The 23301-nt window shown below is 42.5% G+C and overlaps 2 protein-coding genes across 3 annotated transcripts in view; both read left to right on the forward strand.

Annotated features, from left to right (window-relative positions):
- Positions 1-23301, forward strand: part of rngtt (RNA guanylyltransferase and 5'-phosphatase) — a 271599-nt gene that overhangs the window by 241034 nt on the left and 7264 nt on the right. For both annotated transcript variants that reach the window (XM_062980844.1, XM_008119536.3), the window contains exon 14: positions 1162-1228. In XM_062980844.1, coding sequence (XP_062836914.1) covers positions 1162-1228 — 67 coding nt within the window. The remainder of the gene's footprint in view (positions 1-1161; positions 1229-23301) is intronic.
- LOC134299108 (uncharacterized) lies at positions 1237-22267 on the forward strand. The gene is made up of 2 exons (XM_062980845.1): positions 1237-8184; positions 14611-22267. Exon 2 carries the CDS (start codon positions 15041-15043, stop codon positions 16040-16042), a length of 1002 nt encoding a protein of 333 aa, XP_062836915.1. The 5' UTR covers positions 1237-8184; positions 14611-15040; the 3' UTR covers positions 16043-22267.

A 23301-nucleotide genomic window follows, 5' to 3' on the forward strand; every position in this document is an offset into this window, starting at 1 on the left:
TACCACAATTAGAATTCACATCTTCATTCTTTGGAAATGTTGACCATTTCAGACTGGATAGAACATTTACTTTTCTGCATTCAATTGAGCCAATAAACATGCTAATCAGTGATTACATTGTACTTGTAAAATTTGGTGCTTCCTTACTTTAAAATGCAATTTGTTATATTTCTGGGTGGGATGGAGAAACATAATCGAAGAAAATGTTTTAACCTAGAATCACACTGCAGCAATATAGCAGTTTGATGTCACATTAACTGTCATGGCTCAATGCTAGGGCATGCTGGGATTTGTAGTTTTGTGAGCTATCTACCCTTCTCTGTCAGTGAACTCTGATGCTATAACAAACTGCAAATCCTAGGATTTCATAAGATGAGCAAACCATATTGGGAACAACAGATGTTCTCGGACTGCAGCTCCCAGCATTCCTCAGCATTTACTATCCTGCTATGGGAGATTGGAATTAAAGTACAACAAACATTTGGTGAGTTGTATTTTTCTCCATCATTAATTGTAAAGGTTGCCTTATCAGTGTATCTAGATGAGAAGGTTACTATTAAATTTAAACAATGAACAGCCTCATCCAAATGGGAAAAGTGGGATGTAGGTAATGTATTGTTTAAACAACAAAGGAAATGCATTTATGATGGCAGATAATACTCCAACCTTTAGCTCGTCTTCCTAAAAACCTTGTTCTGTTGTGGTGACTTACCTAAGGGGAAAGTTGGTTAAGCAGATGAAATGCAAAGAAATGAGGAAAGTATGTGAAGAGATGGGTTTCTCACTCTATTTAAGATGTCAATTGGGGCTCATTTGATTTCAAAGCTCTGTTTTTAATCCTGCTGTTGTGTAGAATTATGCTGGTTGGTTTGAAATACTTACTTCGTTTTTAGGCAAAGACTTCTCAAGGCAGTTCACAAAGTTAAAAAAAATTAAAACAGTAAAAGTTATAATTAATTGAAGCAACATAAAACATTTGAAGCAGCCACAACTGAGTAGGCCCACTGTAATATAAAAGAGTGGCTTATATTCAGTGGATTGCCGAACTAACCCCTGAACAAATCAGTTTCTTTTACTCATATTTGTGTAGCATAAAACATATCTATATAATGAGAGCGTGTGGTGCATTGACTTTTCTTAAAAGGCTTTTTTCTTGTTTAGGCTTCTCCCACAGAATGTTGGACTGCTATATGTTGGAAGTTTAGATAGACCATTTGCACAAATTAAGGTAAGAACACTTAGCAGTATTTTTCTCTGTTTTGGTAAAATTATATTGTTGATAATGTTGGCAGAAGGAAATCTGAAGACGGCAATGGTTGTGTAGAAGAGGAAATTTCTGTAGGCATTGATAAATTGTGTGGCAAAGCAACTCCTGTTAACATTCCCTCTTCTAAACAACCATTAAAAGTACAAGAGCTTTTTTTTTTTTTTTTTCAGTTTTCGATTCTGGCAACCCTGGCATTGTTTTCCTTTTATTACCCATCCCTAAATATTCCAACAAGATAGGAAATGAGCAATTAACTTTTGTACGGACATGTTCTTTGTTGCCTTTTACTTTCGAAATGCATAGTATATATTTTCCAATAAATACTATGAAATTGATGGTAGCACTGATTGAAGACATACAGAAAAAAGGGATAAATATGGAGAAATCTCTTAAGATAAGACTAATCTGTAAACAGCAAAAGGGTGGTAACTCATTTTACATTTACAAAATATGTACTGATATGAAATTTACAGTACAATCTTGAGTATGTCTATTTAGAAGTAAGTTCCTAAGGTCTATAAAAGATCTGCTCTCACTTGACTGTTTGTGTAACTGAACTGTCTTCCCATTCCCTTCCTCTCCACCCAAAGACTTCTCCAGTTGTAGAACAGCAGAAGGGAAGGGAGTATAATCCTAACCTTATAGTTCTGTTGAGTGGAGGAGATTAATCAGAAGAAACATCTCTTTGGATTTTGGCCTTTGAATTCATTATGGCATAAGTTTGTAGCTTTACCCTAAATCAGCAGCAAGTCTGGAGGCCAGTTGTCTGCCCTTTGGACCTTGGGACTGCAGAAATCGCCAAAATTACTCCCCAAGTCAAAACCAGAAGTGGCTGGAAGTCAGCCTTGGTGTAAGAACAACTAGGGTTTTTTATATATCAAACAGTATCAGGACATGTGGATGTATGCAACATTTAAAACTGAAATGACTGTTCTGAAAGGCCTCCAGGAAATTAACTTGACTTCCTTGGGTAGATACAGGGAACGCCATGGATGTAGCATATCTGGATTTTAGTAAGGCCTTCGACAAGGTCTCCCATGGCCTTCTTGGCAGACAAACTAGTCAAATGTGGGCTAGGCAATCTGTAATTGGTTAAGTGAACGAACCCAAACCGTGCCCATCAATGCTTCTTCTTCATCTTGGAAAGAAGTGATGAGTGGAGTGCTGCAGGGTTCTGTCCTGGGCTCGGTTCTGTTCAACATCTTTATTAATGACTTAGATGAAGGGCTAGAAGGCATGATTATCAGGTTTGCAGATGACACCAAATTGGGAGGGATAGCTAATACTCCAGAAGACAGGAGCAGAATTCAAAATTACACTAACAGTTTAGAGAGATGGGCTGAAAGTAACAAAAAAACAAACAAAAACAAAATGAACTTCAACAGGGACAAATGAAAGATACTCTACTCGAGCAGAAAAAATTAAATGTAGATACAGACTGGGGGATGCCTGGCTTGATAGCAGTACGTGTGAAAAAGAGATTGGATTCCTCGTGGAAAACAAGTTAAACATGAGCCTACAATGCGATGCGGCAGCAAAAAAAAAAAAAGCCAATGGGATTTTGGCCTGTATCAATAGGAGTATAGTATCTAGATCCAGGGAAGTCACGCTACCCCTCTATTCTGCCTTGGTCAGACCACACCTGGAATACTGTGTCCAATTCTGGGCACCACAATTGAAGGGAGATGTTGATAAGCTGGGATGTATCCAGAGGAGAGCGACTAAAATTATCAGGGGTCTGGAGAACAAGCCCGGTGAGGAGTGGCATGTTTAGCCTGCAGAAGAGAAGGCTGAGAGGAGACGTGATGGCCATGAATAAATATGTGAGGGGAAGTCATAGGGAGGAGGTAGCAAGCTTGTTTTCTCCTGCCCTGGAGACTAGGATTCAAACTACAGAAAAGGAAATTCCACCTGAATATTAGGAAGAGCTGTTTGACATTAGAACTCTCAGCCTCGGAATGTGGCAAAGGCTTCTTCTTTGAAGGTTTTTAAGCAGAAGCTGGATGGCCATCTGTCGGGGGTGCTTTGAATGTGATTTTTCTGCTTCTTGACGGGGTTGGACAGGATGGTCCACAAGGTTTCTTCCAACTATGATTTTATGAAAGCAAATTTTGAGTAGAGGCAAAAAGGGGGTGTGTGGATAGCCACAAAAAGAGCCTTGGAGAACTTCACTTTATTCTACACTTGTTTAAATAATATTACTAGGTACAATTTGAAAGGGATTTTGTTTAATAAAGAGTTGCTTAGTTTGCTTAGTTTTTCCTTGCTCCTGTTCTAGTACATCAAGTTAAATTGCTTTGGTTGTATTTCTAATGAGAAATCATTGCCTAGCTCTCTCATCCATGGAGTACATTTGTAGAATATTTTGAACTGTGCATCTTTTTCATTGCTTCAACATACGGATATCTACAAACAATCATGAGCTTTATTTCCTCAGAGTTTTTCAATTTTTGGTAGTGTGTACAGCTAAAATCATGCATATTGAGGCCATTTCTATGGAAAACATTTTATGATTTGCTTCAGTCTCTCAATACTTGTATAAACAGCCACTTTCAAATTTAGTGCCATATGCCTTATGTTGCATAATACAAAACCACTTTGGGGTAATAGTGCAGTTACCAGGTTTGCAGATGACACCAGATTATACATGATAGTAAAAGTAAAAAGACACTAAAACTGTAGGATGATAGCTCCACAATGTGTAAGGAAATAAAAGTGTTGTATCTTGAGTTGCCTGTGGGAAACCTACCAACAGGACATGAGTACAGCTGGAACCTCTGTCTTCTTTACGGCAACTACTAACATACAGAGAGTACTTTATTGCTATGTTAGTTGCTGTAATGTGCAAAATGGAATATAGAAGTGATATCAGTGGTAATATATAGCCAGCCCTGACCATGGGTGACCTACATCATCCATACAGGACAAGATCCCTCAATAGAATTAAAAAAAAAAACTTCTAAAACCATATGTAGGCCCATGACTCCAATACTTTTTTGCCTGATTAAAAAACCAGTAGGGCTTTAAAAGCTTGCAATGTGCATTTTATGTATTTTGGCTGACCAATAAGGCATCACTTTTGTGGATACTAAGTCTCCTGGTTTTTAAATTCCTTAAAATTTGGCTGCTGTCATTTCTAGTCCAGTTAGACAAAAAAATACTTTAATATTAACCAGAAAGTCTATATATAATAATAATAATAATATAATAACTTTATTTTTATACCCCGCCCCATCTCCCCGAAGGGACTCGGGGCGGCTTACATGGGGCCTAGCCCAATAAAACAATCAAATATCAATGATACAACAATAAAACAATTATACCAATAAAACCTCAATTATCAGTAAAACAATCGATAAAATCGACATGATGCATACAATATTAAAACAGAAGACTAATTCATAAAACCCAGTACAGAATGTATATAAAAGGATAAAGTTGTTTGCACAGTGACTATAACAACAAAACTAAACGTCCCAGAAATACGAAACTTGGCAACACAATGCAAAAGCCTTGCCTCCCGGTTACAACAACACAACCACACCACAAAACCACAATCTGGACCCACAAAACTCACAACAACACATCGTGACTATAACAACACAACTAAACACCCCAGAAATACAAAACTTGGCAACACAATGCAAAAGCCTTCCCTCCCGGTTGCAACAACACAACCACACCACAAAACCACAATCCGGACCCACAAAACTCACAACAACGCATCATGACTATAACAACACAACTAAACGCCCCAGAAATACGAAACTTGGCAACACAACGCAAAAGCCTTCCCTCTCGGTTGTAACAACACAACCACACCACAAAACCACAATCCGGATGCACAAAACTCACAACAACTCATTGTGACTATAACAACACAACTAAACTGGATGGCCATCTGTCTGAGGGGTTTGGGTGGGGTCTTCCTCCATGACAAAAAGAAAGAAAGGGGTTGGACTGGATGCAAACTACAAATCCCAGCACCCCATGGCATGGAGTCCATGCATTTTAATAAGAGGCCTCTTCTCCCTTTCTCCGCCATCCAACCCACTGACCCAGTTCCATGGCTCCGCAGGCAGGAAAGGCTGGGACGGATAGAACGAAGGAAGGAGGGAGGGAAGGGAAGCGAAGGAACGCCAAGGACAAGAGCCCTCCCTCTTTGCCCAAGAGCAAAAGGGAGAGAAAGACCATTGATCCGGTTATATTTACCCTCCTTTCTGACCAGTGTTTTCTTATCGGCGAGCTCAGGATCGGAGCAGAGAAAGGGAACCAAGGAGAGCACCCACTCTATCTATCCATCCACTCACCCACTAATAATAAACACCTACACAGGCAAGAATCAGCCATGCACTGAGGCTACAAGGCCATTCAGTGCTCATCCACCTCCCCAATCCCTACATTCACACTTGGCCTCCAAAAAACCAATTACAATAATAACAGTGACAACAACAACAATAAGAATCAACACCATCACAGGCAAGAAGCAGCCACGCACTGAGGCTGAGAGGCCAGTCAGTGCTACACTGGGCCTCCTAAAAACAATACAGTAGCATCTAACTTATCCAACTTTCATGACCACAACCACAACCACAACAACAATAATAAACACCTACACAGGCAAAAAAAAAAAGTCTATTGTACCACAATAAAAACATAAACTGCACTCAGCAGAATCAGACATCACGATTAACAACAAACCAAAGACAACAGGGATCTCAAGCAATTATCAATCAACACAAAAATTGAAGAAGGTAACAGACTTCAAATACTACTACTAATGTGAGTATAAAGAAGGGTGGAGGTCACAGCATAAATGCAACCTAATGTAGACTGACCAACACCACCAGACTAAGCCACAGCAACGTGTGGTCAGGCACAGCTAGTAACTTATAAAGAGCCCCGGTGGCGAAGTGGGTTAAAGCACTGAGCTGCTGAACTTGCAGACCGAAAGGTCCCAGGTTCAAACCCCGGGAGCGGCATGAGCGGCCTCTGTTAGCTCCAGCTTCTGCCAACCTAGCAGTTCGAAAACATGCCAATGTGAGTAGATCAATAGATACCGCTTCGGCGGGAAGGTAACGGCGCTCCATGCAGTCATGCCGGCCACATGACCTTGGAGGTGTCTACGGACAACACTGGCTCTTTGGCTTAGAAATGGAGATGAGCATTAACCCCCAGAGTCAGACATGACTGGACTTAACGTCAGGGGAAACCTTTACCTTTAACTTATAAAGGGAGAGGTTGTCTCAATCTTTTGTGGTTGTTATATGCCTTCAAGTTGATTCCTGTTTATAGCAACCAAGTTCACTATAAACTGAAAGCAGCTCAAAGGTACACAAGAACAATTCCTTCGTACAATTTATTCAGATAAGATACTCCATTCCTCTAATATTTGGAGAGTCATCCAGTGGGTTTCCATGAGAGATTTGCACCCAGATTTGCTCATTGAATCCAAGCTCAACATTCATAAGAATTGTACCATATCTAGCCTTTGTCTATCATTGCTTTGTTTGTTAACTTAATGTATATGCATGCAAGCAAACTGGAAATACCGCCTTGATTTCTTGGTTAGGAGAAGTCGATTCAAGGACAGGCCGCATTGGTTTATCATAAATATCCCTTTTTCAAAAGAGACTTGTCATGGAGATTGTTGTTTAAGAAAATGCCCAAGGGAGTTTTGGGCCAGTCTTCTAGATACGCTACATTTCAGATTGTTGTAATATAGAAAGTATTTGCATTTACATAAGAAGTGAGAATCATTTAAAATGTATTTGGCTTCATGAAAAAGCCCTTAGGCAAACGAAAAAGGCAAAACATTTTAAAATCTAAGATTGAAATGATAATTTCGTCCTCCAAAATACAATTTGGATCTTGGCTATATGAAAATTACACCAGACACTATCATTATAAGCTAAATCTCCATCCAGAATCTGTTTCCTCCTGACAATTATATGGCTAGCATTTCATAAAATAAGTATTTTTTAGTAGCAAGAATTGGCTGTTGGAAACATACCATGATTAGAGATCACGTTTGTTCTTTTAAAATATCACAGCCCAGATGAGATATTAGAACGTAATGAAAAATGTGATTAAATCAATCTCTTTTTACTGAAGAATGTTCCTATATAGGGAATATTATGCCACGGGGAACATGGAGCTGCTATCACACCAATCTGGAGCTTTGTTAAGCATAGAAGTCGGCCCATGCATATTATTACATATGATTATCATAAAATTATGGACTAGAAATTGAAGAGTCATGCTGTTGCATTTTAGACAGCATATTTGTAATAAGCTGTAATAAAGTAAACATTTGAATGGCTATAAGAATAGGCTTTGCTTGTGATCACAAATGTGTATTCAATTGAAATGGTTTTGAAGCTCAATTTAACAAAGCAAACACATTTTCTGGCAGTATTAGCATAATTGTTCCCAGTGTTGAATTCTCATTTAAATTTTAAAAACTTGTATAAAGCTAGCTGCTGGGAAGCTTGGCAGAATGGAAAAATACTGTTTCAAGAACATAGCATTGCACTGTTGTATGGTCTGTTAAGTAGGTAAAGAATGTGTCAAAACATGCTTTACCCTACGTATCATGTCATTTGCTTCTATGTAGTGACCTTTTAAAGATATATAGCACTATATTATATTTCCTGCAATATATATCACAAAGCCATGATTGATCACACAGACTATCAGTTGAAGCATGTCACTTGGTCCTTGCAGCTATATCAGTATATATGGATCTGCAAGCAAGACTTTGCAATATTTACTCAATAATTTATATTATCTATTTCTTTAATACATGTAAAGTGGGTGCTGGTTTCTAAGCAAATATGAATAGGGGCAATGTATCAGTTCACAAGAAAGATGTAATAGACCAATATATAATGATGTAGTTGTAAGTAAGGAGCAAAGTGTGATGAACCATGGGCCTTGTAGTCCTGCTCAGGACATTGTAATCCCTGATGAAGATGAAAACTTGGGTTTTTTACCTTCCCAGTCTGAACTGGATTCCCCTCAGCCAGATCTTTCCCAGGCAGATCTGGAAACCTTGCACCTGCAAGAAAGTTGTGCCCCAGAAGTATGTCAAACAACCCCAGAGCCTACTTCTCCCGTGTTCTTGCGCCGGGAGTTTTGTAAACAACAGAGAAGTTTGGATTCAGCTTCGCGCAGGAGTGCGAGGATAGCAGCTAAGAATGTTGCCAATTAACATTGGTTCTCGTGAGAATCTTTAAGGAGTTTAACATCTGGTCTCAGAGTTTAGCTTTCGTTTCTGATTCCCAGAGAACCGCTTTGGTGAGAAAGTTGGACTCTATATAGGTGTTTTGCCCGCGTAGCAACTTCGCGGAGTCAATTCGTCAGCCTACGGAGCGAGTTGTGTCTGGACAGCGCGCTCCGATTCAAGCCTCGCTTCAGCTCAAGCCTTGCCTTGCTATCCAGCCTTCGCCTTGCTTCCCAGCCTTTGTTTACCTACGGACTTTGCCTTGGTTCCCAGGACTAATCCTTGCCTTGTTTCACGGATTTTACCAAGTTATTCCACGGACCTTGTTCTTGTTCTTAGTTACCTTGTTCCACGTTCAAGCCTTGTTTCAAGTATCAAGTTATTTCCTAGCCACGCTCAAGTTTTATGGACTAAGGACCTTGTCATCTCCCCTCACTTTGCTTGGCAAAGTGAGTGTTTCGGTTATTGGATTACAACTTTGGACCTTAATATTTCTTATTGGACATTGCTTTTTTGGACTAATTCTGACCTTTCCTGAAGGGTCTAATTCTGGACTATTTTCTATACTTGTTTTTATTAACTTTATATATTCCTTCAATAAAGATATTAGTTAGATTCTGGCCTCTGTGTATGGTTATTGGTGCCTCTGCCGCCTGGGTCGTGACAGTTTGACTCCGCCACCCATAAGCACCAACTAACCGAGGCCAGGATGTCTACCGGAGCCGCGCCGGCTGGACAGCCGCTCAGCTACACCATCAGCAAGGACGAAGTGGACCGCATCCGTGACAGACTCAACGCGCAGGATGGAGAAATAAAAGGGTTGAGGGAGCGCGGAGTTCGCCTCCCGGCCATGGCGTTGCCTACCAAGTTTTCTGGAGAAGCTGCTAAGGTTCATGTTTTCCGCCGCCAATGTCAAGCTTATCTAGAGGCCCGTGATGCCGAGTTTCCCCAAGAAGACATCAAGGTGGCGTGGGTCTACAGTCTTCTAGACGGACCAGCGGCTAGCTGGGCGACGGCCCTGTTTGATCAAGCCTCCCCCCACCTAAGTTCAGCACAACGCTTCTTGGATCACCTTAAGGAGACCTGGGGAATCGAGGACAATTTGGAGGCAGCCGGTCACAAACTCCGGCGCCTCCTTCAAGGAGACAGACCCATGTCTCAGTACATAGCCGAGTTCCGCGTGCTGGCCCACAACACCGGCTGGAACGATGTAGCCCTCAGAGGACAATTTCGGGAGGGTCTCAACATTGAAATGCTGGAAGAAATCTCCAAGGTGGATCCTCCCCAGACCCTCGAGGCACTCATTGATCAATGTTTACGGGCTGAAGTCATGATTGCCAACAGGAAACAATGGGTTCGAGGCCAGGGCGGTAGAGCCGGGGCAAAACCCCCCGCTCCCGCCAGTGTTCAGCCACGTCCGGTGTGGAGACCCCCGCCGCCAACCCCATACCCCAGAGGAGGCGAGGAGGTGCCGATGCAGTTGGGCAATGTGCGTCCCAGACTAGATGCCGCCGAGAAGGCCCGTCGTCAACGCTTGAACCTCTGCTGGTACTGCGGGAACGGGGGCCACTTCGCCAGAGAGTGCCCAGCCAAAGGGAAGCCTGCCGCCCGTCTTGCGGCGGCGTCCTCCACGGAGTCGAAGGCGTCTGAGCCGACTGGCACACAGCCGGCGGGGGAAGCCAACGACCGGGTGTAGAGAGGCTCGCCAACCCGGTCAAAAAATCCATCCAAGAGCCGCCAACCGGGGTCCTGTTCCTTCTCGTGGTCACATTATGGTCAGCAAAAAGGGGACCCGTCATGATCCACGCCATGATAGACTCTGGAGCTACCAACAATTTCATCGATAGAGAGTATGCCGACTCTCTGGGATTACAATATCATGATTTCAAGAATGCCCGTGTGGTGCAAGCCATAGACGGCCGTCCCCTCAAGACGGGCCCCGTAAGCCAGTGGTCGGAACCCACCAGGATGTGGATAAGGGAACATATGGAAGAGATTTCCTTCTTTGTTACCGAGGTTCCCCATTTCCCTGTGATTTTGGGAATTCCATGGCTGACACTCCACGACCCTAACATCTCCTGGTCCAACAGAGAACTGCAGTTTGCTTCACCGTACTGCCAAAACCATTGCCTCGTAGCCAAGGTATGCCATGCCACAGACTCCGAGCCCATCATCACCTTGCCAAAGAAGTACTCCGAGTATTGGGATGTATTCAATGAGAAAGAAGCCGAAAAATTACCCCCACATAGACCTTATGACTGTGCCATTGACTTGGTGGAGGGGGCCCCGATCCCGCGAGGGCATCTCTACTCCCTGACTGAACCAGAGCAAGAAGCTCTCAGGGAATTCTTAGAGACAAACCTTCGCAAGGGGTTCATCAGACCCTCTCAATCCCCAGCCGCCTCCCCAGTGATGTTTGTGAAGAAGAAGTCAGGGGAATTACGCTTGGTGGTGGACTACAGAGCATTGAACAATATCACCAAGCGGAACAGCTATCCCCTGCCCTTAATCTCGGATCTACTGGACCGACTTCGAGGAGCCAAGGTCTACACCAAGCTGGATCTTCGGGGGGCTTATAATCTAGTTCGCATCAGAGAAGGGGACGAGTGGAAGACCGCCTTCCAGACTAAATTCGGATTATTCGAGTCCCGAGTTATGAATTTCGGTTTATGCGGAGCTCCCGCAACGTTCCAGCATTTTGTCAACGATATTTTTCAGGACTATCTAGACAGATTCTTGATAATCTACCTGGACGATTTTTTGGTGTTTTCCAGATCACAATCAGAACATGAGAACCACGTCAAAATGGTGTTGCAACGACTGCGGGATCATGGACTTTATGCCAAGCTAGAAAAATGCGCTTTTGATCTACAAGAGGTAGATTTCCTTGGCTACCGCATCTCGCCTCTAGGGCTTTCCATGGATCCAGCCAAAGTTTCAGCAGTATTGGAATGGCGGGCGCCAACTAACAAGAAAGAGGTGCAGCGTTTCTTGGGGTTCGCGAACTACTACCGCAAGTTCATTCCAGATTTTGCCCGCTGGTCCGACCCCATCACTAGCTGCATCCGTGGAAAGCAGCCTTTCCGCTGGACTGATCAAGCAGAGAAAGGGTTCCAGCAACTGAAGAAACTATTCACCTCCCAGCCAATTCTACAGCACCCAAATCCTGGAACCCCTTTTGTGGTGCAAGCGGACGCCTCTGATGTGGCAATTGGGGCTGTACTCTTACAACCGGTGGGAGATCACCTCCACCCCTGTGCCTTTTATTCTCGTCAACTAACCACACCAGAGAGGAATTACACCATTTGGGAAAAAGAACTACTGGCCATAAAGGCAGCCTTTGAAACTTGGAGACATTGGCTAGAAGGGGCCAAATTCCCCATTGAAGTCCACACTGATCATCGTAATCTAGAACATCTAAGAACTGCCCGCAAACTAAATCAGAGGCAGCAACGTTGGGCTTTATTCTTTGAACGTTTCAACTTCCAGATCCATTATGTGACCCCAGCTCAAACCAAGCAAGCAGACGCCCTGTCACGTAAACCGGAATACGCTGCAGGACGCAAGGAGACCTTTGAATCCCAACTGCTACAACCTGAGAACTTTGCCACGCTCACAGTGGGGAACACCAAATCCAGTCCCATTGGTTCAACTTCCCCTACTCCAGGACCCATCTGTGCTCAAGAAATCAGGGCTAGTCAGCAAGCAGATGCCTGGGCGCAGGACCAACTTCGCCAAGGTCTGCATTTTCCCTTTTCGCTTAAAGATGGGCTGCTCTGCTATAGAAATCATGTTTATATCCCACCCGGACCGGGCAGGGAAAAAGCGCTTCGTCTGTGTCATGACTGCAAACCAGCAGGACACTTCGGACTATTTAAAACCATGCATTTGATCCTAAGAGATTTTTGGTGGCCCAAGATCCGCAAGGATGTGGAAAAATATGTCAACACCTGCCCAGTATGCCAGCGCTCCAAGATACGAAGGGAGAAGCCCTCAGGGCTTTTGCACCCCCTTCCTACCCCATCTCGCCCATGGGAAATAATTTCCGCGGATTTCATCACTGACCTACCACCTTCCTGTGGATTCACCACGATCTTAGTGGTGGTGGACCTATTCACCAAGTTAGCCCATTTCATTCCCTGCGAAGGCCTCCCCACGGCCAAAGAAACTGCGGATCTATTTCTTCAGCATGTTTTCAGACTACATGGATTGCCCAAGAGTTTAGTCACAGACCGTGGATCTCAATTCACCTCTCGTTTTTGGAAGGCACTACAAAAACTACTGGGCATAGACTCTCGCTTATCTTCAGCTCATCATCCCCAAACAGATGGGCAAACGGAGCGCACCAATGCCACTTTGGAGCAGTATCTTCGCTGTTATGTAAACTACCAACAGGACAATTGGGCTTCTCTGTTACCACTGTCTGAGTTTGCCTACAATAATGGAGTTCAAGCTTCTACAAAAGAAACGCCGTTCTTTGCAAACTACGGTTTCCATCCACGTTTCTTTCCCCCTGTCATTGAAACTTCAGAAGTTCCCGCAGCAGAGGATTGGCTGCAGGAACTCACAGCGGTGCAACAACTTTTGCTCCAGCAACTGGACCAAGCCAAGGAGGACTATAAACGCCACGCTGACAAACACCGCCAGCCGGGCCCCGAAATCAAGGTAGGAGATCGGGTTTTTCTGTCCACTCGCTTTCTGCCCTCCCACCGCCCATGCCGGAAGTTAGATGCCCGCTTCATTGGCCCCTATCCAGTGGTGGCGCAATTAAACCCCGTGACTTTCAAACTCCAACTTCCGCGTTCAATGCGCATTCACCCAGTGTTTCACCGTTCCCTGCTCCTTCCGGCGGATGGTGTGCGTCCTGATACAGACCAACCGGCCCCCCCTCCTGTTTTGATGAATGGGGAGGAGGAGTTCGAGGTTGAGGACATTTTGGATTCTCGCTTTCATCGCCGCCGCCTACAATATCTCATTGACTGGGTGGGTTTTGGGCCTGAGGAACGCTCTTGGGAAGACGCCTCCACAGTCCATGCTCCTGATCTAACCCGTCGCTTCCATCTGACCTATCCCACCAAACCGCGACCTCGCGCCTCGGGGAGAGGACCCCAGTTTGGGAGGGGCCCTGAGGAGGGGGATAGTGTGATGAACCATGGGCCTTGTAGTCCTGCTCAGGACATTGTAATCCCTGATGAAGATGAAAACTTGGGTTTTTTACCTTCCCAGTCTGAACTGGATTCCCCTCAGCCAGATCTTTCCCAGGCAGATCTGGAAACCTTGCACCTGCAAGAAAGTTGTGCCCCAGAAGTATGTCAAACAACCCCAGAGCCTACTTCTCCCGTGTTCTTGCGCCGGGAGTTTTGTAAACAACAGAGAAGTTTGGATTCAGCTTCGCGCAGGAGTGCGAGGATAGCAGCTAAGAATGTTGCCAATTAACATTGGTTCTCGTGAGAATCTTTAAGGAGTTTAACATCTGGTCTCAGAGTTTAGCTTTCGTTTCTGATTCCCAGAGAACCGCTTTGGTGAGAAAGTTGGACTCTATATAGGTGTTTTGCCCGCGTAGCAACTTCGCGGAGTCAATTCGTCAGCCTACGGAGCGAGTTGTGTCTGGACAGCGCGCTCCGATTCAAGCCTCGCTTCAGCTCAAGCCTTGCCTTGCTATCCAGCCTTCGCCTTGCTTCCCAGCCTTTGTTTACCTACGGACTTTGCCTTGGTTCCCAGGACTAATCCTTGCCTTGTTTCACGGATTTTACCAAGTTATTCCACGGACCTTGTTCTTGTTCTTAGTTACCTTGTTCCACGTTCAAGCCTTGTTTCAAGTATCAAGTTATTTCCTAGCCACGCTCAAGTTTTATGGACTAAGGACCTTGTCATCTCCCCTCACTTTGCTTGGCAAAGTGAGTGTTTCGGTTATTGGATTACAACTTTGGACCTTAATATTTCTTATTGGACATTGCTTTTTTGGACTAATTCTGACCTTTCCTGAAGGGTCTAATTCTGGACTATTTTCTATACTTGTTTTTATTAACTTTATATATTCCTTCAATAAAGATATTAGTTAGATTCTGGCCTCTGTGTATGGTTATTGGTGCCTCTGCCGCCTGGGTCGTGACACAAGGACACATGCTTTTGGAGGGGAACAATAAGGATGGGAATTGGGTAAATCTGGCTATTTTGTATCTGATTTAATGGATACCTGCACTTACATTTTAATTGATATCCTCAATTACTTTAATTAACAAAAGTGTTTTTCTCTGTGTGATTACAGCAACATCTAATGCATGTCTACCCCGAAACAAGACTTTCTGAGTTACAGGGGATTACAGTGTTAATAATAATAATAATAATAATAATAATAATAATAATAATAATAATAATTTGTTGGAAACGAAAGCTATGGACTTGTCAACATCAGGAGAAGCATTTTCCAGGGAGACTCATTGTCCCCTCTGCTTTTCGTTATTGCCATAATCCCTCTATTAACAATCTTACAAAAAACAAATCTCTGTTATCAAACATCTAAGAAATCTCACAAAATTTCACATCTGATGTACATGGATGACCTAAAGCTGTATGGGAAAACGGAAATTGAAATCCAGTCTCTGACCAACACTGTCAGAATTTTTAGCACTGATATCAACATGGAGTTTGGTTTGGACAAATGTTCAACAGTGGCATTGAAGAAGGGAAAAATCATTGAAAGTGAGGGCATAAATATGCCTAATGGCCAAACAATAAAGTGTCACCAGCCAGAGGCCTATACATATCTGGGCATATTACAGCTGGACAATATCAAGCATGAACATGTGAAAACTGTGGTCAGCAAAGAATACACACAAAGGGTCAGAAAAATTCTCAAAAGCAAGCTCAATGGAGATAACATCATCAAGGCCACAAACACCTGGGCCATACCTGTCATAAGATATACTGCTGGCATTATAAATTGGACACAGGTGGAACTGGACAATTTGGACAGAAAAACAAGAAAACTCATGACCATTCATCATTCACTGCACCCTCGCAGTGATGTTGACTGGCTATATCTGCCTAGAAGATCAGGTGGCAGAGGACTCTTACAAGTAAAACAAGCAGTCAAAGAAGAAGAACATGCCCTGACAGAATATGTAAAGCAAAGTGAAGAACCTGCTTTGATTGAAGTCAAAAATCAGACACTCCTCAAAACACAGCAGACAAAAAACCAGTACAAGAAAACTGCACTACAAACTAGAGCTGACAACTGGCACAACAAAACACTGCATGGAATGTTCCTTGACAAAATTGAAGAAAAAGCTGATAAGGAGAAGACCTGGCTATGGCTCACGAATGGGACACTGAAGAAGGAGACAGAAGGCCTGATCCTTGCAGCCCAGGAGCAAGCCATCAGAACAAATGCAATTAAGGCCAAGATCGAAAAATCAGCTGATGACCCAAAATGCAGACTCTGCAAGGAAACCAACGAAACCATTGATCATATCCTCAGCAGCTGTAAGAAAATTGCACAGATAGACTACAAACAGAGGCACAACTATGTGGCCCAAATGATTCATTGAAACGTATGCCTCAAGTACCACCTCCCAGCAGCAAAGAACTGGTGGGATCACAAACCTGCAAAGGTCGTGGAAAATAAACACACATAGATACTGTGGGACTTCCGAATCCAGACTGACAAAGTTCTGGAAGACAACACACCAGACATCATCACAGTAGTGGAAAAGAACAAGGTTTGGATCATTGATGTCGCCATGCCAGGTGACAGTCGCATTGATGAAAAACAACAGGAAAAACTCAGCCGCTATCAGGACCTCAAGATTGAACTACAAAGACTCTGGCAGAAACCAGTGCAAGTGGTCCCGGTGGTGATGGGCACACTGCGTGCCATGCCAAAAGATCTCAGCCGGCATTTGGAAACAATAGACATTGACAAAATTACGATCTGCCAACTGCAAAAGGCCACCCTACTGGGATCTGCATGCATCATCCGAAAATACATCACACAGACCTAGACACTTGGAAAGTGTTCTACTTGTGATTTTGTGATATGAAATCCAGCATATCTATCTTGTTTGCTGTGTCATACAACGTCGTTGTGTCAATAATAATAATAATAATAATAATAATAATAATAATAATACAAACTAGAGCTGACAGCTGGCACAACAAAACATTGCATGGAAAGTTCCTTGACAAAATTGAAGGAAAAGCTGATAAGGAGAAGACCTGGCTATGGCTCACAAATGGGACCCTGAAGAAGGAAACAGAAGGCCTGATCCTTGCAGCCCAGGAGCAAGCCATCAGAACAAAGGCAATTAAGGCCAAGATCGAAAAATCAGCTGATGACCCAAAATGCAGACTGTGCAAGGAAACAGACAAAACCATTGACCATATCCTCAGCTGCTGTAAGAAAATTGCACAGACAGACTACAAACAGAGGCACAACTATGTGGTCCAAATGATTCATTGGAACTTATGCCTCAAGTACCACCTCCCAGTAGTAAAGAACTGGTGGGATCACAAACCTACAAAAGTATTGGAAAATGAGCATGCCAAGATACTGTGGGACTTCCGAATCCATACTGACAAAGTTCTGGAACGCAACACACCAGACATCACAGTTGTGGAGAAGAAAAAGATTTGGATCATTGATGTCGCCATCCCAGGTGACAGTCTCATTGACAAAAAAACAACAGGAAAAACTCAGCCGCTATCAGGACCTCAAGATTGAACTTCAAAGACTCTGGCAGAAACCAGCGCAGGTGGTCCAGGTGGTGATCGGCACATTGGGTGCCGTGCCAAAAGATCTCAACAGGCATTTGGAAACAATAGGCGTTGACAAAATTATGATCTGCCAACTGCAAAAGGCCACCCTACTGGGATCTGCGTGCATCATCCAAAAATACATCGCAAAGTCCTAGACACTTGGGAAGTGTTCGACTTGTGATTTTGTAAAATGAAATCCAGCATATCTATCTTGTTTGCTGTGTCATACAATAAAATAATAATAATAATAATATTTTTATGACATCTGAAGATGGAGGCCACAAATGCAAGCAAAACATCAGGAGAGAGTGCTACTGGTACTTTGCCATGCAGCCTGAAAAACTCTCAGGAACCCAATAAGTTTATTTCTTCCCTGCTTCTCCTCGCGATGGGGCACAACATGGTTAAAACACTTCATAAAACATATGTAAAATGCTTATATTAGAACATATTTCTGTGAAATACATATATTAAAATACACAGAACAAAGATTAAAATACAGTAAACATAGCACATGAGTTTAAAAGTCATAGTTAAACATTGGCTGGGTAGGCCTGCCGGAAGAGATGGGCCTTCAATTGTCTCGTAAGTCCCGACAGCTGATTTAGTCTTTAGCGTGATGCGGGTCTATTTTTAAAATTGAAGAGTGGATATAAATGATAATTCCTTTATAAGAACAGTCTTGCCGAGTTTGACATGGCAACAATGTTATGTCCTATACCAGTGCTTTTTAAGATAATTAATGTGGGGAACTAACAATTCCCCCCCCCCCCCCCATAATGAGTCCATTTATCATGTTGCCTCCCTCTTAATTTTACTACGCAACTTAGACTGCAGTCCTATACCTTACTGTCTAGAGATAAGCCCCATTGGAATCAGTGGGACTTAGCTACTCAGTGGTTTTGTATAGATTTGTGCTATAGATGAGTTCACTGTGTATGAACTGATTGGGGTCAATAGTGGTCACGTAAATGATACAGGAAAGAACCAACTTACTATTTCTTCTCCGCCCCTTTTCTTTTGCGTTCAAACTAATTGTGGTAACTTGTCATTGTTTGAACTGATCAGCAATTTCTCTTAGAAATATACATTTTGGTCATTGCATTGTTAGATGTGAACATTTTCTGGAAAAAAAATCTTCCAGATTGCCAATGAATGGCCAAGCAAGTACACAGATTGTTAATAACTGCTTAATTGTCATAGTCAAATGGAGCAACCACATAATTTTCTGCTATTTTCATCCTCAGAACACAACAAGAATGATAAATCGATGACAAAGCCTTGCAAAGATTGCTGGCCTCTGAAAGTCTTTGCCTAAAGTAGCGGCTCTTCCCCTTTCTCTCCCTTGAGCAGGTGGTTCGCTAACAACCTTTTCCTGCTTCAACAGGAATGATGTGTATTAATACCATTTTCCTTGGCAGCTCCTGCCAGTTAATATTCATTTCCAAGCCATTACACGGCCTTGAGTTTCTTCCTGTGTTTAAGCATATTCACTGTGGATTAGAAAAGGATGTTGTCTTTTCCTGAGTGTGATGATTATGTCCATGGTTGTGAAACATCTGTTTGAGGAATGCTTTTCTCACATATAGAGAAGTGTGTAACGTGCTGCATGGAAGAGGATTACGGAAAGTGGAAAGAAAGACCCATCAGGGAGTTAATCATGCAGACAAGATAGGAATGATTTAAAAAAAAAACTCTTTCAGTGTCTGCAAAGCTGTGTAGAAACCAAACGCTTCCCAAGATATCAACATCTCTGCTAGAAAGATAAAGTTTCACAGTTCCTCTTTTAGAAAACAGTACCGTTGTCATAATAAAAGCTAAGTAAATTAATAATTGTGGTTTCTTAGGCAGAGAGGAGGTGCCTGAATTTTAAAGGGAATGCTTTTATACAAGAGCAATTATTTAAAATATCAATTCTATATGTCAATGCAACTAACTTTCAGCTATGCCCTAGTCAATGAACAGTTCCTTCAAAACAAAACCTGTGTTGTAGCAGTAAAATGCTTTGTAAAAAATCTTTAAAAATTGCAAATTGACACTATAGCAATAGACAATGTAGTTGCTGGTGAAATTGAAATGTCCAGTCTTGTTTGTAAAGGGAAGATACATCTGAAGTACAGCCTTGGGCATGGCATAGGCTATTCTTTTCTTCGGCTGTAGCACAACGAATGGCAATGAATGCAATCATAACATGGATCTTGTTCAGGAAAACGAAATGTTCTCTACAACTGGAGAATATTTCTAGTTACCATAGTTACTCGGAAATTTTCAATGGCTGAGAAGATGCACAGGGTATCCTGCCTGAAACAAACAGGAAGTTTATTATCTAAACAGTAAAACAATAACATGCTTAATAGTAAAATTCATATAAATATATGAATAAAATAGAAACCATTGGCCTTTGTTTGGCATTTTTTTAAAACTAAGCTACAAGGGGAACATCCATACTAGCTCAAAAGCATGAAACAGGCATTAATAGGGCACTTACTAGCATTATATCATGTAACATTGGTAGGTAAAGGTAAAAGTTTTCCACTGACATTAAGTCTGGTTGTGTCCAACTCTGGGGGTAGGTGCTCATTTCCATTTCTAAGCCGAAGAGCCAGCATTGTCCATAGACTCCTTCAAGGTCATGTGGCCGGCATGACTGCATGGAGCGCCGTTACCTTCCTGCCAGAGTAGTACCTATTGATCTACTCACATTTGGATGTTTTCGAACTGCTAGGTTGGCAGAAGCTGGGGCTAACAGAGGGAGCTCACCCCGCTCCCCGGATTTGAACCACCAACCTTTTGGTCAGTAAACTCAGCGGTTTAACCCACTGTGCCATCGGGGGTAACATTGATACCAACCTAAAAACAATGGCGCTCTTGAGCAAGCCTGCATATATTGTCATTACTATCGCTACCATAATTACTCCTGGTACATTTATTACTATTTGTTGGGCATCTATTTCTTTGAAAAGACTTTTGTATTCACTAGAATACAAAAAATAGGCACAGAGAGAAAATTCTGTGTTAACTGAAAATTTAAATCAGAGGCCCTTATTTGTTTGCCTATGTTTATGGTCCATATGCCCTCCTATTCCTTCTGTGCTACTCTCTTTTTCCATTCCCACAGCCAAAAGATAATAGATGCACCCAAGTATGTATGTCTTCTACTAGGTTTGGCTGAATTTTGCTGGGTTGTTATATACCTGGGCTCCTTTGTGCCTCTTGTGCAGTCGTACTGTTCCGAGCTTGAGGGGAAATAGAATGTCAATATTATGGATGATTTTAAATATTAGTTTCGGAAGTTCATTAATTCAGACAATAGGATAAATTACCTGGTGGTAAATTATACACCATTGTCTTTCATCATTTCACTCTCCATCCTGGAATGACTCATTTTAACTTTCCACACTGTAAGTAATTTGTTTTAAAGGTTCACTCATTCTAATTAGAGAAAGTGTAAACTGACAATATTTTTATTCACAGTTTACAACTTATTATCCCATAACTCCATGGCACACACTTCACTGTCAGAGCTTAGTTGAGTACTTTTGACGGGAGTCCCTCCCATTCTTAAGTGCGTATCTAGGTACACACTTTCTTTCTTTTCCCCACACTTACTTTTTGAGTATGATAGCTGCAGCGGCTAGAATACGAACATCTGTAAACTTTGGTTTTCTTCATTGCTGTTATCTGAATTATCTCTTCAAATTCTTCTTCACCATTTGGATCATTTGGAGTCTTTGTGTGATGAGCTATTTCTGTATTTCTGGCTTGTACCTCCATATAATCTTCAAGATCCTTATGGCTACAAAACTGTATTTCATTAAAAACCAAACTGGGGGCAAACGTCTAATCACCGACAGCCATTCCTCTGTGCTTGGGAGATATGTACAAGCAAACATTGTCATAGTTTCATTAAGCAAACCCTCTGATTTTGGGGGTTCTTTACACTTTGGGAGATGTTAAGAGGAAGATCTTGCATCACGTCTTCTCATCAGCAAGAATCAGCAACCTCCATCTATAATCTTAGTGTTGTTATCAAGTTTATCTACCCCCCGCCCCCAGTATAAGGAGAGATCCATCTCAGATAATTTTCAACGATGGGCCTTATAGTCCCCCAAAAAGTCAGAATTCCCTATCAGTTGTCTTGAACTCTTGGCAATATGCAAACATTTCTTCCCCACACAGCCCTTATTGTGAACAATAGCTTATCAATTCATCAAACAGGGAGGACAAAACTTTAGGACCATGTTGGCCCTAACATTGAATGTATAGGACAGCTACATCATTACTTTGGCAGTTCAACTAATTTGTCCAGGCATACCTCCACTTCCCTCTTTGGCAGCCTCGGTCAATCCTCTCAAGTCTCCCTTAATCTAGGTTTACTCTGGGTTAAAAAAATACCTGGGAAGCTGCATACCTTCCCAAGTATGGGGTGGGGGGTTGACTTTGGGAATCTCTATCCACTATCTCAAGGGTCAGTTCCCACAGCCATCTCACCTCTTTGGTTTCTGGAAGCCCAGGGGGGAGATATGGCAGTGCCACCCCCCCCCCCCCCCACTGCTTTACTTTAAAACAGGCCTGCACAACAAGCGGCTGGGAAAGGGGGACGATACATATAGAGAGGGAGGTCACATGCAGCACTACAACAAAGTAGCAATTCGAACCTGCCATTACCTCTTCTAAACGTTTTACCTCAACACGGTTCCTTTCTGTATGCACCAAAGTTGTCAAACTAACCTGTGACAAAGAGAGAACCAGCAATAGATCCAGTCAGGATGCTTGAAGTGCTGGTCTCAGTTGGGAACACAGCCTGGGGAAGTTCTTGGAATCAGGTTGGACTAGTGGGGAGTGGATTAAACTTTAGGGGGCATCAGACCTTTATTCTGGGCAGTTGGAATCTTGGGCTCCAACTTATGTTAACATTTAACATTAGATTAGCCGTTTTAGAGGGAGAAGGAGGTGGTACAGAAGAAAGGTCTCCGTTCTTCTGCCGCTTTTCCTTTCTTTTTTCCTCTGTGAGGAAATTGAAGTTAATCCACTTTGCTGCTTGCTTTGAGGGAAAGGTGCCCTCTCGCAAACCCAGAGTGAGGCTTCCAAGGTAGTTTTAGAGTAAAATTGGGGGAGGGGGCTGGCAGTGATATCCCCAGATCAATCTCGGATGGCGGGGGTTTGGTTGGCTATTTGACTTCTAATCCAATAGAAATTTTAAATGCCAGTTTTTCTTGGCCTGTGTGGAAGTGGCCATAGTCATCACTTGGTGGCTGAGGCAACCATGATTTGGCTTTTAGTTTCATCAGCTGCCACTGTGCCCAGCAAGAAAGACTTTGCCATCCTGACATGTTTATACTCACTTTGACAATGTGGAAAATATATACCCATTGCAATTTGTGTAACATATGCTGACTACTATCTGAGCAACTAGGTAGGAGCTGTTATTGAATCCTTCCTCATTTAATAAGTTTTGCTATTGTTATCACTCCTGGGAGATAAAGGTCCATCGATTTCATCTCTTAAAAAGTTTGTTTGGCAACTCTATGGGTTCATCCCATGACACTTGGTTTATTCCTTATGGTTTCTTTACTCATTGAGTACATCTTTTTTTAAAAAAACTTCCCAGACTCTACATTCAACCTGTTTCTTTGTCCGTTCCTGCATGGGACTTGTTATTGCTCCCTTCCTGCTTTATGGCAAAGCCCTTTGAGCTGTGTTTATAGTCAATATTTGTCTACTCACTGTAAAGGCCTTTTTCCCCCAGTTCCAGTGACCTCTCCTTAAAAAAAATCTGCATACAGGGAAAACTTGTCTATTTTCAATGATGGCCTCAAGGCATTTTACAGCTAGAAGACAATTTTATGGAACAGTTAGGAAGCCTATCTTACCTATGTACCTTAGTTACTACAGAAGAATGCCTCTGTTTTGAAGCTTTTTAAACCAGTGTATTCTTCACTAATATTGGCAAGGCAGCTGTATATCAGAATTATCAATTTTGTGCATTATTACCACACAAAATTGAGGGGATGAAGAGAGATAAATTTTAAAAGGGCTATTCTGTAAGGAT

Source organism: Anolis carolinensis, chromosome 1, assembly GCF_035594765.1.
Source record: "Anolis carolinensis isolate JA03-04 chromosome 1, rAnoCar3.1.pri, whole genome shotgun sequence".
In the NCBI taxonomy this organism is placed as follows: Eukaryota; Metazoa; Chordata; class Lepidosauria; order Squamata; family Dactyloidae; genus Anolis; species Anolis carolinensis.

Bases quoted from the DNA above. Each gene is read 5' to 3' on its own strand.
- LOC134299108 (XM_062980845.1), top strand. From the start codon at position 15,041: ATGTACATGGATGACCTAAAGCTGTATGGGAAAACGGAAATTGAAATC.